Below are 16,099 nucleotides of genomic sequence, written 5' to 3'. Positions count from 1 at the left end.
CCCCACCTCTGTGGGTGCCATTTTAATCATGAGAGAAGGTCACCAGAATTCAAGCAGTTTAAAAATATCGAGGTCTCTTGATCTGCCTTCCCACCTCAGTTGCAGCAAGCAGTCATCCTGTGACGTGACGTGACGTGACATGGGCTGAATGGGGCATGCCCTCAGCATGAGGTGCTGTTGGTTAGGAAAACTGTGGACTCAGCGGTGGATTGTAGGCCAATTTTGGAAGGGGGCTGCAGTCCCCTTGAAGGAGCAAGTCCACAGTTTGGGCCTGGACTCACCTGGATGGCCAGGTGTCAGCTATGGGCACAGGAACCTTTGCTGAACAATGTCCGGTGTGCCAACAGTCCCGTTCCTGGACCAGTCTGACTTCCAAGATTGATAATGTTAAGATTGCATTACTACAATGCGCTCTTTGTAGGACTGTCCATGAAGACTGTTCAGAAACTTGAGCTGGCTCACTGCATAGCACCTACGTTCTTAACAGAAGCCAGGAATCGTGACCACGCAGCACCCCTACTATATCACCCACACTGACTGCCAGTTTGTTTCCAGCCACAATTCGAGGGCTGGTTATTGTCTTTAACACGTTGTGACTTCATTACTTGAAGGACTGTGGCTTCCCATTTGATTCTGCATCTCCCCTGACATTTTCTGGAAAGAATGTCCCCTGACATTCACTGTCCTAATTGCGCCATCATCTAAGGAGGCTCTGCTGTTGCACCCGGGAGGGCCTGTTATATCACTCAGCTTGTGAGCTGCCTTAAATCCTTCCTGGTGGACCAGAAAGGCAGCATCATAAGAACAAGACCCTCACGCAATGCCAACCAAACAACCAATCAATCAAGTGTTACCTCTTCACTACTAATTTACAGAGAAAGCAGCACATACCATAGAAATCGGAAATGACAAGTGACAGTTCATACTGGAACATACAATTTTCTTTTGGAAGTTTTGTTTTTTTCTCTGCCAGGGTAGGTGAGAGCTGCCTATAGGAAACAATGGAGAAACCCAAAATTTCAGTGCACACGGGATTGGGCAGCAAATGTCTACATCAGAGATTTTCAACTTTTCTTTTCATGGCATACTGACCTCTGTGGTCTTCTCTGTGGTTCACCTCTCACATTTCTGGCTTCCAGGAGACTCTTCTAGGTTCTGTGGCTCTTTTTCTGGGCTCTGCTTTCTCCACCAGCTCCTTAGAGGGACAGACAATTCATTACTACAGACAGTTGCCCTAGAAACAGAGCCGTAGAACCCGGAATCTGTTTCTAACTGCTATACTCTAAACTTACATGATGCTGCTGCTGCTGCTGCTGCTGACTATAATTAATTTGTGGAAGTGCAATTAATCTGTGGAACTCCTTGCCACATGTTGCGATGATGGCACCTGACTTAGATGTCTTTAAAAGGAGATTGGTCAGATTTATGGAGGAAAAGTCCATCACAGGGTAAAAGCCATCATGGGTAAATACAACCTCCTGTTTTTAGAAAAGGCTGCCCTTGACATGCCAGCTGCAAGGCAGTGAGTGCAACAGGGTGCAGGTATCTAGTTGTCTTGTGTGCTCCCAAAAGCATCTGGTGGGCCACTGGGAGATTTAGGAAGCTGGACTGACTGAGCCTGTGGCCAGATCCAGCAGGGCTGTTACATATAATGTTGTCTCTGGTACAGCCTCTTTGTTTCTCCCCAGAATTTGAGGGAAGCTGTTCTCCTCTAGGGGAGATGGTGGATCCTGCTCACCTGTGCACAGTTATGGGCCATTGTCTCTACACATTGTGTGTGCACAGGCTGGATCCGAAGCAGTGACAATTCTGTTTCTGTCAGTGTGCTCAGGAGTCATTGGAGAGGATGAGAACTGAAAGTAACAGACAGAACGCAAATCCTATTTCTCCCAGTCAAATATTTCAGAACTACTCACCATAATTTATTGTTCATGGTAACCTGAGGGGAGCAGTTTCCTGTCAGTCTAAATGGGACCCAGCTCATGTTGCTGACAGCTTGAAATTCGGCTTTTGAACTGTGCTCCAAGGCAGCAGAAGCTGGACTAATAAAAAGTACCACTTTTATGGCATGTTTCATTCTTGGATCAATTCCTCAACAAGACTTGATACAAAAAGCTAGAATTGGGGAAGAAAGTCCCATGGGAAGCACAAGAGCAATTCTTTGTTTCTGTCTTGATCCTGGAATCGTTAGCATCACCTCACATGTATTTTGTCCAACGAATACACATTAAGAAAGTCTGCTTGCACACCAGAATACTTCAGCTGACCCCTTCTTTGGAATGATCCATTTTTCATGTTTTCAGCAGCACATGTCAGAGACTGTCTGAGAACAAATTTCTAGAGCCGCAAAATGATATTTGGCAGAGTTCAAGGAAAAGTGAATGCCAAAAAAAAGGCCTCATTGCATTTCTTTCAGTTGACTCCAAACCAGCCTTTCCATTTAAGCTACTGTGGCCCAAGTGCAGATGGAACAATGGTTCCCTCCAAACCTGGGGGCTGCTTCATGAATGCTCATGCTTCTTGCCATCTTCAGCGATTCCCTTCCCTTCCTGGTATTATTAACCATGGTTTCATATCATACATGTATAGATGAAAACCATGCTCAGTCCCAAACCCGAGTTTCCTGTAATCAGAGGTTGGAATTATCGTTAGAAACTTACAAAGTTTACAAAGTATGATTATACAGGAATATTAAAATATAGTGAAAACATAAAGATATTTAAAATATTTAGTAGCTGGCAACCTTCAGTCTCGAGAGACTATGGTATCGCGCTCTGGATGGTGGTTCTGGAACAGCGTCTAGTGTGGCTGAAAAGGCCAATACGGGAGTGACAGTCCCTTCCACACTGGGAGCAAGTGCAGTCTGTCCCTGGTCTGTCTCCCTGGCTGTGGGCCTTCCTTCTTTGCCTCTTTGCTTCAGTCTGTTGGCCAAGTGTCTCTACAAACTGGGAAAGGCCATGCTGCACAGCCTGCCTCTAAGCGGGCTGCTCAGAGGCCAGGGTTTCCCACCTGTTGAGGTCCACTCCTAAGGCCTTCAGATCCCTCTTGCAGATGTCCTTGTATCGCAGCTGTGGTCTACCTGTAGGGTGCTTTCCTTGCACGAGTTCTCCATAGAGGAGATCCTTTGGGATCCGGCCATCATCCATTCTCACGACATGACCAAGCCAACGCAGGCGTCTCTGTTTCAGCAGTGCATACATGCTAGGGATTCCAGCTCGTTCCAGGACTGTGTTGTTTGGAGCTTTGTCCTGCCAGGTGATGCTGAGGATGTGTCGGAGGCAGCGCATGTGGAAAGCATTCAGTTTCCTCTCCTGTTGTGAGCGAAGAGTCCATGACTCGCTGCAGTACAGAAGTGTACTCAGGGCGCAAGCTCTGTAGACCTGGATCTTGGTATGTTCCATCAGCTTCTTGTTGGACCAGACTCTCTTTGTGAGTCTGGAAAACGTGGTAGCTGGTTTACCGATGCATTTGTTTAGCTCGGTATTGAGAGAAAGAGTGTTGGAGATCGTTGAGCCAAGGTACACAAAGTCATGGACAACCTCCAGTTCATGCGCAGAGATTGTAATGCAGGGAGGTGAGTCCACATCCTGAACCATGACCTGTGTTTTCTTAAGGCTGATTTTCAGTCCAAAATCTTGGCAGGCCTTGCTAAAACGATCCATGGGCTGCTGGAGATCTTTGGCAGAGTGGGTAGTGACAGCTGCATCGTCGGCAAAGAGGAAGTCACGCAGACATTTCAGCTGGACTTTGGACTTTGCTCTCAGTCTGGAGAGGCTTAAAATATTTATAAGATTAAAAAAATTCCAGCAAAAATAATTTTTTAAAAATTGCTCAAGAACAGATAAGCCAATGGAAGCTATTTTGCTTCTTTAATTAGCATGTGGAGGGGTGCAATCAAAGTTGGAACCACAGCAGGGACAATTTCTGAAGTCCACCATCCTTCTCCCAATCTTTGTGTGCCCTGCATATAATAAAAGCGTAACACCTTGGGCCACAGGATCCATGGATATGGGGACCTGCAATTATTTTTAACAATTGGACTGGGATTTTTGGGTGCTCACTAGTTCGAACTCTACCCAAGAATTTTAAGATCTGGTGAGATTTAGCTATATATAGTTCAATGTTCCTAGCAGTGCAGCTCGCCTATAGTGGTCAGATCTTTCTTAAGGGCCTTGAGGATTGCACTTAGTGCACCAGAGACAATAGGACTGGTGGTTGTTTTCTTTCCCCTGAAGGCACCGTGTTTCAATTTCCAGGTCTTGGTGTTTTGTAATCTTTTCCCATTCTGTCTCCTTGATTTAATTATTCCCTGGAATTGGCATGTCAGTAAGCATCACCCTTTGCACAATTAGCATCATCATAATCAGTGGTGTCACAGCTCACCAGGTGTTTGGACTGGGGTATGATGCTGATGATGATGTATATACTGCTTTTGAATAATAGTTCACAAAGTTTACATAGCAAAATAAGGTCCATGAATATAAATAAGATATTGCAGTCATCAACTAATAAACATCTACTAATAAAACATCAAGTCACTCATTATTTAAAATTCAAGTAGTCTTGAGAGTTCTTAGGAACAGATAACTGTCAGTTCTTTCAGTACATGAAGTTTATTTTAGATCATCTCCTTAGAAATTCACCACTAGTTGTAAATACCTGGAATCTGGAGTCACAATATATTAATATTGTGTCACATAATTAATTGATTGATTGATTGATTGATTGATTGATTGATTAATTAATTAATATTGTGTCACAAATATTAATATATCACAATTGTGTCGTGATGGTAACTTAAGAACAATTAGGTGACGGCATCTGGCCTGGATGCCTTTAAAAGGGGATTGGACAAGTTTCTGGAGGAAAAATCCATTATGGGTTACAAGCCATGATGTGTATGTGCAACATCCTGATTTTAGAAATGGGCTATGTCAGATGCAAGGGAGGGCACCAGGATGAGGTCTCTTGTTATCTGGTGTGCTCCCTGAGGCATTTGGTGGGCTGCTGTGAGATACAGGAAGCTGGACTAGATGGGCCTATGGCCTGATCCAGTGGGGCTGTTCTTATGTTCTTAGATGGGTCTTCATAGGTAAGGGCTGCAATCCTATACATACTTTCCTGGGACTAAGCCTTGCTGAACACAATGGGACTTGCTTCTGAGTAGACATGAATAGGCTTGCGCTGTTGGGTTCTTAAGTGAGTGAATCTGGGACTAGTGATTTTCACTAGAGAATCCTGATTGTGCTCACTAACTCTGGATTAATTGATCTCTGGGGTGCCTGTCAAGCTCGCACTGGCAAAGACACCCCTTTTAATCTTGACTGTGAGGTGAACAACATTTTGTGGGTGGCACCAGCTGCTGGTAAAACCTGAGAGGAAAGAAGGAAGGCACAAAATAACTATTTTAAAACCAAATGTGGACAGAAAAACTCTTGTCAGTTTTGTGTATGTCATTTGAGGGCGTGCATGTGGCTGTAGACGGGAGGAAAGGTTGCACACGTTCTCCAAGGGAGCCGGCAGTATTTCCCATATGGTTTTCTCAGAGGATTTGCCAGAGGCATTGTGACTGTCTTTCAGGATCTTCTTCAGCCTCTCCGTCAACTAAAGAAGTCAGAAGCTAACTGTACAGTGGGCCCTCGGTATCCATAGGGGATCCATATCCATTCCAGGACCCCCCCCCCCGAGGCACCGAATTCTGCAGTTAATTAAATCTGCAGAGGGTTCATGTGGCGCCTTGGTTCTTTACCTGGGGGTCATGCCTGGCCCTCCGGAGGTTGTGCACGGCCTCCCCACACATCAGAACCCCTCCTGGATGCGACGGAAAGCCACGTCCAGTTGCATCCAGAAATTCCTCTGAGGCCCTCCAGCAGAGCCCACGGATAAGAAGGGCACATTGTACTGTGCTGTAGGGGCAGAGGAATGCCTGTCCAGGAAGGAGCTGGACCAGCCAGCAACAGGGACATGTGTGTTTCAGCATCACAAGGTCTCTGCCAGGCAGTCGCCACTTACTGGTCTGAAATGGGTCTGAGAACAGTAACTGGTCCAAAAAGACAGTCAGTGGTAGACTGTCAGGGACACATCATAGCTGTTTAACTCTGCATTGGGCACTGAAGTGTGTAGTTATGACTCTTGAGGAGCTGCTTCAGATCCTTCACGTTCATGATAGTTTGCATGGCAAGGCCCCCCGAAAGTCCGGATGCACTTGTGCGCTCTGCCATCTGTCTGCATTTTGCAGTGGTGTTTGCCTGAACCAGAGTCAGCTTGGAATCCTCGGTAGCTTGCCAGGTGCTATGCAGAGGGAACAGAGAGCCTTTCACTTCTGAGACGACAGTGGCAGGATTCTGGACCAGTTCAGGTTGGCCAGAAGCCATAACCATACCCTGGGGTATGCGGCCCACAAGCTGGCAAGTGTTTGCCTCCCCAAACCACCTGCATAATGAGTGTGACTGGAATGGGAAGAGTTTCAGGAGAAGAGGCTCCAAGTCATGGGCTTGAATGGAGGGGCTTGGAAAACACACATCCACCCGCTTGGCCCCGGTAGGGATCTGTTTAGTTCACTGCTGAGGTTCAGCCATGCAAGGAAACTCAGAAGCAGCCCCTGTGTTTCCAGTGCACTCTCCTTCCCGGAGATTATTGCAAACCATCTTACTGGCCTCTGCTGACCATCCACTGAGCTTTGCTACCTCTTCTCTGGCAAAATTAAACCCAAATTTTATGTGGCTAGGAGGGCACCCTGGTCTCTCGTGACCAAACTACATGTGTGCCTAACTGTGCAACATGCTGGGTAGGAGGGTAGCTTTATTTTCCAAAAGCCAGGGAGTGTTCTGCATGTGGGTGGTCAGTGCTTACGCACTTCACATGGCGGCAGCAGCACTTTTTGAAGGACTCTGCCTCACCTGTCGCCCCAACACCACACATCCCTGCAACCATCCTCTCATACCAGTGACAGTGTCATTCAGCACAGTCGTTTGCAGAAACTGACAGCCCAGTCCTATGCTCGCTGGCGCACAGGAAGACGGCAGCGCCGAAATGGCCACCGCTGTATCCTGTGGAGCCAGGGAAGCTCCCAGAGGTCTCTATGGGGTAAGGGAATAGCAGTTCCCTTACCCCGTATTGAGCCCAGGTGGTCCTGATGGATCGACTCAAATCTGCACCTTCTATAAAAATGTGAAAAAAATTAAAATATTGGGTGGGCACAGAACCAAGGAGACCATGTCAGTCTCTGCAGCTTAGGAGGGTGTTTAGGATTCCACAGCAGGCCTAATCCTCCCTCTGGTCTGCCCTCCCTCTGCCCAGTTTCGCCCTCTCCCTGCCTTCCCCTCCCCCTGAAACCAACTTTTGAGGTTAGAGATACCACCTGGCGCGTCCACAATGCGTCTTGTCAGTGCTGAGTCCCAGTGCAACTGGCGCTGGCCTCAGCGTAGACACTGCAAGCCTTACCTCTAGCACAGAAGTGCCTTACAGCAGTTTTTGCAACATCCAGAGTCAGTGGTGAGGCTAGAGAGCAGGCTATAAGCCTGATAGGGTTGGGCTAAGGTAGGGTTAAAAAGAATAAAAGGGAGGTACGTAGCTTTGTCAAATGACAATCAAATGCCTGAATAAATCAAAAGAGCCAGTAGAAATCAGCAGTTGACTGAGATCTTGTATCCTGGAATCTGCAGAGGGTGGAAGAGAGATTCCAGTGTCCTGCTTCCAGTTTCTTTTCCTGCATAGTTAGCAGTTGAAATAGTTTTCTCTTTTCTACGGCCAGTGCTGAATTTCACAACAAACTGGTGATTCTATAAAGATGGCAGAAAATTTCGACTATATAGCCTAGCGGGCATTTCCAGGAGTCAAGATATCAACCCAAGAAAGGCTATCTTTAAAGCTGGCTGATATTTTTTGATTTACAGCACAATTTTATGGGTATCTATTCCGAATTAAGTCCCATTGTGTTCAATGGGCCTTGCCACTAGGAAGGTGTGCATAGGATGGTAGCCTCAGCCTTCAAAGGAGGGGGGGGCAAACACCGCTAAATGAGGCAGAGCTGTTTTGAAGGCTTAACATGCCTCCTTACTAGTTTAATTAACAGGCTTCTCATTATCATTCAAATCACAAGTGATAGTCCAATTAATAAAAATATTTTTGCTTAAAAAAATGTGGACTCATCATCAGAGGACAGAAATACATTTGCTTGTTAGCTAGTATCCTTTTTCCCAGCATGTAATCCTTGTCTGTTTCATTTCATTCAAGTTTATGAATTAAAGTTAAATTTAATTAAAGTTAAGGGCTAAAGGATTCATAAATTCCATCTTTCTACTACTGGAATGACTCCTGTTGACTATGATCACGGGCACAGAGATATCATGGATGTATAGTCGTGTAGTTATATTAGTCAGGGATTGCTGAATATTTAAGGGTGGAGAGAGCATTTGCATTGTTGTGTGAGGGTGCCCTCCTATTAACATGTTTTGAACCATCTCAATGACAAGCGGCAGAGGTGCCTCTTCCCAAACGGAACCGCCTCTCAGAGGCTTCTGGCTGACCTTCCGAGACACGGGGAGGCTGCGTGTGGCCACCATAAAATGACTTAATTTGGAGGAAATGTTGCTTAGTGACTTAAAGCACGCTTTCCTGGGAGTAAGTCCCATCACAATGGAACTTCTGAGTAGACATGCATAGGATTGTGCTGTTAGGAATGAGATGTGAATAAGGAAATTCCCAGTTCCAAACTTGCCCCCTTGGTAACCTCAAACAAGCCATGTGCTGTGGAGGGCAGAATCAGTGACCTACTATGCACGGAGACTCTCCTAAGGACCACTGTGAGAGTGTACGCAAAGTTCTTTGAGCAGTTAGGAGAAGCAATATTATTGTTTTAGTGTGAGCTATTACCTTTCAAAGCAGGCTAGGAGACATTAATGCTGTTGATCACAATCCTTATGAAAACCCAAAGGGCAAACAGCCACCTTATCTGTCATCGCTTATCTGATACAGGACAAGTGATTCAATGGTGCCACGCTGTGGTCAGAATGGCAACTGCAGCCAGAAGGCACCAGTTGTTCAACACTCCTTCCTAGTTAGTTGACCAAGGGCTGCATCATTCACCTTTTCTCCTACGTGGAGGTAATCCTTGTGGAGGACAAGACAGAACATGGATGTGCCGTGCACATGGACAGGCTTTACGACGGCCTGGAAATACTGTACTCTGCAAATGTTTTATATGAGAAATCTGACCTTTGACTTCTTATTCAGTTCTTCCCAGTTTGTGAAGCTTGATTGAGAAATGTTGGTGATTTTGATCATGTGTGTTAAATTTCAGTTGTTAAAGTTCCAGAGTTTTTCCACCTTATTTTTTCTTTTACTCTGAATTAAGATATAGATGAATGTTCATTTGAAAGGACCTGTGACCACACTTGCATCAACTACCCTGGAAGCTTTGAATGCCTCTGTCATAAAGGCTACACGCTCTATGGAATGACGCACTGTGGAGGTTTGGAGAATCTGATTTTTTTTTCTTTTGCATGTGATTTAGTTATTTCATTTTTAGTGCCAATTTAATAAATTAAATTATTTTTGTAGTTTGCTTTGTGAACTTTTTCTGTTGAAAAACAATTTTAAAAATAATCTTAATTCCTAAGGAAGCCCTGATCTTCCGTAAATCTTCAGAATAGCGGTGACAAGAGGAAAGTTTAACAAGCACACAATGAGAGCCTAACAGCACAGTCCTAATCCTGAACTGAGCCCCCGGGCAGCCGTCCCTGTTTTCGTGTACGTGAGAGTTAACAAAAATACCAGAAAAGTAGAATAAACAGGTTATGTTAAAATCTCCCCCAGATATCTTTAAAAGCTCCCACTCTGTTGCTAGAATATCTGTGCCATATGTCTGAGAGTATCTTGGTCAGCCTATCATTATTCTGAGGACTCTTTAAATGAGCCCCCCCCCCGCCCCACTCTTTTTCTTTAAATGTACTTTCAGATATTGATGAATGTAGCATCAGCAATGGGAGCTGTGACTCTGGGTGCCTGAATACCATGGGAAGTTATGAGTGCGCCTGTCCGTCTGGAAAGAAGCTACACTGGAATAAAAAGGATTGTGTTGGTGAGTGTCATAGAGAGCAGGCCACTTTCTTCTTTCCTTGCCTGAAAAATTGCACATAAGAAAACCCACTTTTTAAGGAGTAGAGATGGTGATCATGCTGCCCTCTCTCTTCTCTCCTACACTAGGTGAGGAGACCGGCTGCACTTTACTAGTTTACACATTCTTTCCCTCTCTTTCCTCATCACTTCCTTCACCCACATTTCTCCCTCCCTTGCATTTTTGATCCTTACTATACCAGTGGCATAGCTATGGGGGGAGGCACAGTAAATATTGCAGGTGCCACAATGCGCCGACTACTAAAAAGCCATAGCTCAGCATTACTGGACACGTCCGTTATCACTAACAGCACAGTCCTATGCATGTCTACTCAAAAGAAATCCTGTTGTCTTCCATTGGGCTTATTCCCAGGAAAGTGTGCATAGGATTCCAGCCTCAATGTGGCTTGCTCAGGCCACAGTTTTCAACCCCAGTTCTAACCGCAGTGAAACTATGATTGGATGTCAACCATGGTTAGGAAAATCTCTGGTGCAGATTTATGATTGCTGAAAACGTGCTTTCTTCAAAAGAGGGGGGCGGAGAGAGCACTCCTGATCTTTTAACCCCAGTTAGGAGATGGGCAGTATTCGTATTCCAGAACTGGACCAGTTCTGGGATAGATCCAGGGATATTGTCAGGTAAATGAAGTCTATTCTCTCTTGGCCAGATCTCCTTAATTCATATCTTTGCCAATTATATTCTAGAATCAAGACCGTCCTAACCACTTTGGGTGATGGGGGGAAGAGAAGAAACTGGGCTTGCACCGTAATGCAAGGGGGAAAAAAACTAAAGAAGCCAGTGGATAATCAAACTGTGGGGTCTAAGGGGGGAAACGAGATATCCAGATGGGGAAAGCTTTTTCTCCCCCTTTCTGGTCCGAATGGGGTATCCCAATCAGGACAGAGGGGGGAGAGTGGACTGTGGGAGTGGACTATAACCCTCCAGTCAACTACTAAAAAAGATTGTTTTTCATTAACCTCATTTCCACTTCTGGTTTCCAGGAGTCTCTTCCCTCTGTTCCTCTTCCTCAGCTGGCAGGTAGGTGGAGGAAGAGAGACAGACAATTTGTTACTACAGACAAATGAAGACACTCTACAGACACTCTTCCCTTGAACCTGGAAGAGTTTTTCAGTTATTTTCAACCCCTGTGCTCCATACTCCTGCAGCATACCCGAGGACCTTCTCAGCACACCAGTTGCAAAATGCTGCTTTGAAGGATTATCAAGAGGAGTGCAATAACCTCCCATTTTTGCTGCCTGCCTGAAGTAACCAACATGGAGGGGGGCATTATTTAGCCACTAGCAACCCACATGACCTCTCTGGTGGATTGCACTTAGCTTGTTGGGTCAGCCTATGCCTCTAACCAACACATTTCACCTTTACTGTGTCTTATTTTCTATCACTTCTTCCTCAGAGGTGGTGAAATGCCTCCCAGACGCCAAGCCAGTTCCGAAAGCTCAGCTGGTCTGCAACAAATTGGGAGGCATCGAGAGCTGTTTCTTATCCTGTCCATCAAATACACATTTTGTTCCAGGTTGGTACACAATAGCACTTTTCTTTTTCATAACAAGCAAAGGGAGATTCTGTTTTTTGTTTTATTTATAATTCTTTAAACTCTTGTTTAGTATAGACAACAGTTTATTCAAGACCAAACACCAGGGCCGGCCTATCCCTGAGGCCAACTGAAGCAGGAAGCAGATTGGTGGAGAAGTACCCATCTCCATCTGCCTGCTTGCCTCCACTGCTCCTCCTTCTCTTTCCACTCCCTGGATTGGAGAACTTTCTGCTCCCCCTGGAGGGGGGCAGAGAGGAAGGGAGAATGTGGAGGGGAGGGCTCAGCCAGAACACTGGAGAATGGGGGGAGCAGAGGCTGGCAAGTCACCTGATAAAGGTGGAAGCATGCGGCATGCTGCCTCAGGCATCAGGAGGTCTCAGGCCAACCCTGCCAAACATGTTATACATTTGCAGTAGCTAACAAAAGAAGACTGTGGCCTCAGCTGGATTCTGACCTGAAAAAAATGGCGTATATGTTTTTGTTTGCCTTATTGAGTAGCCCGAAGTCTCCAAACTGACGGTGTACGTTTGGGCCTGTCAGGTAAACTGATGGTAAAGAGGGTTTTTGTGTGTACTTTGCTTCATTCATTCATTCATTCATTCATTCATTATACATCCATTCATTCATTTTTAAATTTTATAATAAATGCGGTTGGATCAGACCTGGTTTTGTCAGACCTTTCAGTCATTGCAATTTCATGTATTTGGTGGCTTTTCCTATCCAAATATGAATATGGGGGGATATTTTTTTTTCTTTGCATCTTTTGCGCAGACTCGGAGAACAGCTATTCTGTCAGCTGTGGCGTGCCTGCTCAGCAGGGCAGGTGGCAACAGAAGCGCAACACTACGCTGTCGAACTGTGCAGGCAAGTATTATAGTTTAGTATTTCTGACGATGGATATTATGGGAGAGGAAGCCACTCCTGGGCACCCATTATCTTGGTTGTGGTCCTAGTATATCTTGTATAGATCCTTTTATAGCTACAGTGGGTCCTCAGTATATAATGGGGAATCCGTTCTAGGTCCCCCTATCGATACCAAATTCCACAGATAATTAAATCTGCAGCTGAAGGGTCTCAGAGGACCAGTAGTGGAGCCGGGGGGGGGGGTGGAGTTGTAAGTGCCACACGGCTCCCAAAGTTGCCATGTAAACTGCCCATCCCCCTCACTCTTGAAGCCTTCCGGAGGGGAAGCAATGTGGAGGAGATTCCCCCACATTGCTTTTGCTTCTCGGGATGGCTAACATGTTGAGTTTCGGAGCCATGCAGCACTTACAACTCCACCCTCCCCTGGCTCTGCTACTACAGAGGACCTCCCAAATCTGTCCATAAGTTGCCAGTGCAAACTGGAAGTTCCTTCTGACTGCGTCCAGGAGGCCTTCTGAGGCCCTCCAGCCGAGGACTTGACATCTGCAGATACTGAAATCTGTGAATGCCAATCCCGCAGATAAAGAGAACCCACTGTATTCAGTGGGGAGCAGCAATAAGTGAATTTGAGATGCAGTGAAACCCCTGGGGCTTCTCACATGGCCTTAAGCCCCCTTCCCTCTGTCTATTAACCTTAGCTTCATCCTTCCATGCAATATGGGACAGAGGCAGAGAGCTCTTTGACCCCAGATATTGGCTGGCTGCTCTTGGTGGGCTGTATGAGCTGCTTTGTGCACAGATATGGAGCAGGGTGCGCTGCCAAAGTCTCATTGATGTTCATCCTGGAAGAATGGCGTTTCAAAGGTCCTTGACCTGTGTCCCTGGTCCAGGACAAAGCCAGCGAGTTAAATGTACATTCTCATCTCAAAATGTGCCTGCTGAAAAAAATCAGTTGCCCAGCAGAGCAAAGCAGAATATATAGAAGACTGGAGAAAAATCCCTTTGCCCTTTGTCAACATCTCTGGGAAAATACTGACCCTCATTGATGTTGAACATAAGAACATAAGAACAGCCCCACTGGATCAGCCCATAGGCCCATCTAGTCCAGCTTCCTGTATCTCACAGCGGCCCACCAAATGCCCCAGGGAGCACACCAGATAACAAGAGACCTCATCCTGGTGCCCTCCCTTGCATCTGGCCTTCTGACATAACCCATTTCTAAAATCAGGAGGTTGCACATACGCATCATGGCTTGTAACCTGTAATGGATTTTTCCTCCAGAAACTTGTCCAATCCCCTTTTAAAGGCATCCAGGCCAGACGCCATCACCACATCCTGTGGCAAGGAGTTCCACAGACCAACCACATGCCGAGTAAAGAAATATTTTCTTTTGTCTGTCCTAACTCTCCCAACACTCAATTTTAGTGGATGTCCCCTGGTTCTGGTGTTATGTGAGAGTGTAAAGAGCATCTCCCTATCCACTCTGTCCATCCCCTGCATAATTTTGTATGTCTCAATCATGTCCCCCCTCAGGCGCCTCTTTTCTAGGCTGAAGAGGCCCAAACGCCGTAGCCTTTTCTCATAAGGAAGGTGCCCCAGCCCCGTAATCATCTTAGTCGCTCTCTTTTGCACCTTTTGCATTTCCACTATATCCTTTTTGAGATGCGGCGACCAGAACTGGACACAATACTCCAGGTGTGGCCTTACCATAGATTTGTACAACGGCATTATAATATTAGCCATTTTGTTCTCAATACCTTTTCTAATGATCCCCAGCATAGAATATATGCTTGGTTGATGTTGCTGTGCGAAGACCTTCCTTTTCCACCGGGCTCTTAGTGTACTTGCTGTTTGACTACCATTGTGTTTTCATGCTGCTAGAGAAGCAATTTTCAACTGTTGTTTCAGGGCACACACACACACACACAAAAAAAAAAAAAAACTTCCCATTGTATTTCTCCAGATATTTTAGCACCACCCATCAAGCAAAAGGCTCGTTTTAAAATCAAGGATGCAAAGTGTCACTTAAGGCCCCGCAACAAAGACAAAATGAGAGATGCTGGGAAACAGCAAGCCGTCATAGGTATGTGGGGGGGGGGGAGGCTTATGACTCACGAGCACAAGTGGCTGAGTTTTGCTTAGTTTCTTTCTTGTTCCACAAGGAAGAAACGCAATAGTCTGAACAGGTGAAGATGTCAGGTGTCCATCCCACTGAATGGTTGATATCCTTTATGAATAGTCAGGTGGGTTGGGATGCCCAATTGACTATCATGTGCCAGTCCTAGGAGGAGGCTGGATGTCTTGTACGGTCTTAGCTAGATCCAGACAATGAAGGCAAACAATCTACAAATGACCTTGCAGCATTTCTGAAGTGGTGCTAATCCAAAGAATCTCACAGCCCAATCCTAACCTGTGCCAGCACAGCCAGGCTGCATGGCCTGCACTGTATCCAGCACAGATTAGGAGGCAACTGGAGGTCTCCCCCTTGCCCCAAGCCTGGCCTGTGGGGCTTCTTGAATCCGTGCCAGCTGTATAGCTGGCGCAAATCCAGGAATGTAAATCCGATGTGACACTGGGGGGGAGGTGGAGTTAGGATACAGCAGAGGAGGCCTCCACCAATCCCGCCTGCCTCTTGGGCTGGATCTGACCCCGTCCTGCCCTTCCCCCATCCTGAAGCACCACCGCCCCACACCCCTCTGCCCCCCTGCACAACCTTACCTGTGCCATCTGGCTGAATACTTGGATATCGTGCCAGTGGTGCAGCGCATGCCTCCCTGCCAGCACAGCCTCCTAACTGGGTACTGTGAACATGCTTTATGTCATGTTCACGACACCTTTGACCAGCCCTGCCCTGGCCAAGAGTGCAGTTAGGATTGCACTTTTAAAGAAGCATCCCTGGATAATGGCCTGGATAATGGCATCCCTGGATAAGTTGTCTCAGCAGCCTTTTTTAGCTGGAGGATAGCGGAGTCCAAAAATAGGGAAAAATCAGGGATTTTTAGCCACATAGAAATGGACATCTCTGAATCCCTTACTCTAGAATACGTATATTGCATGAGAATGTAATAAACTGCATGCCACAACAGTCATGTTTAATGCAGCTGGCACACATCTGCAGCTATGCTCCTTTGCACCTTAATTTCTTTCCCATGTTGCTTCCATCCTGCAAAGGAGGTCCATTCCCTTGCACAGACAACTGCCAGGTCACCTTTGTGAACCTCAAGTGTGACTCCTCTAAGAAGAAGCGCCGTGGCCGAAAGTCTCCCTCCAAGGAAGTCTCCCACATTACTGCCGAATTTGAAGTGGAGATGAAGTCTGAGGAGGTCTCAGGTTGGTGAAGGTCCATCTTCTTGTGAGGCTTCTGGCAAGTATTTATCTTTGAAAGTGGGTGCCTTCTTCGTGAAATGGCGAAGAGTGTCTGTGACAGATTCATAGTGAAAAAGTGTTCCAACACATTGTTGTTATTTATTTGGTTAATGTCTGAGTTACGTAGGATTACTTAGACATTGTTAGACTTAGACATCTAACATTGTTAGAGAAATTATATTCTAATTAGAGATGTC

At 46.0% G+C, this 16,099-nt stretch overlaps 1 protein-coding gene across 1 annotated transcript in view; it reads left to right on the top strand.

Moving 5' to 3' along the window:
* The window catches only part of SCUBE1 (signal peptide, CUB domain and EGF like domain containing 1), a 161,104-nt gene that overhangs the window by 132,842 nt on the left and 12,163 nt on the right, over positions 1-16,099 (top strand). Inside the window, exons 11-16 of the mRNA XM_066633612.1 lie at positions 9,356-9,472; positions 9,959-10,081; positions 11,532-11,651; positions 12,444-12,536; positions 14,500-14,619; positions 15,708-15,866. Of these exons, the coding sequence (XP_066489709.1) occupies positions 9,356-9,472; positions 9,959-10,081; positions 11,532-11,651; positions 12,444-12,536; positions 14,500-14,619; positions 15,708-15,866 (732 nt within the window). The remainder of the gene's footprint in view (positions 1-9,355; positions 9,473-9,958; positions 10,082-11,531; positions 11,652-12,443; positions 12,537-14,499; positions 14,620-15,707; positions 15,867-16,099) is intronic.

Source organism: Tiliqua scincoides, chromosome 7 (assembly GCF_035046505.1).
Source record: "Tiliqua scincoides isolate rTilSci1 chromosome 7, rTilSci1.hap2, whole genome shotgun sequence".
Classification (NCBI taxonomy): domain Eukaryota; kingdom Metazoa; phylum Chordata; class Lepidosauria; order Squamata; family Scincidae; genus Tiliqua; species Tiliqua scincoides.
Note: the sequence above shows the minus strand (reverse complement) of the source record. Positions and strands in the feature narration are given on the sequence as shown.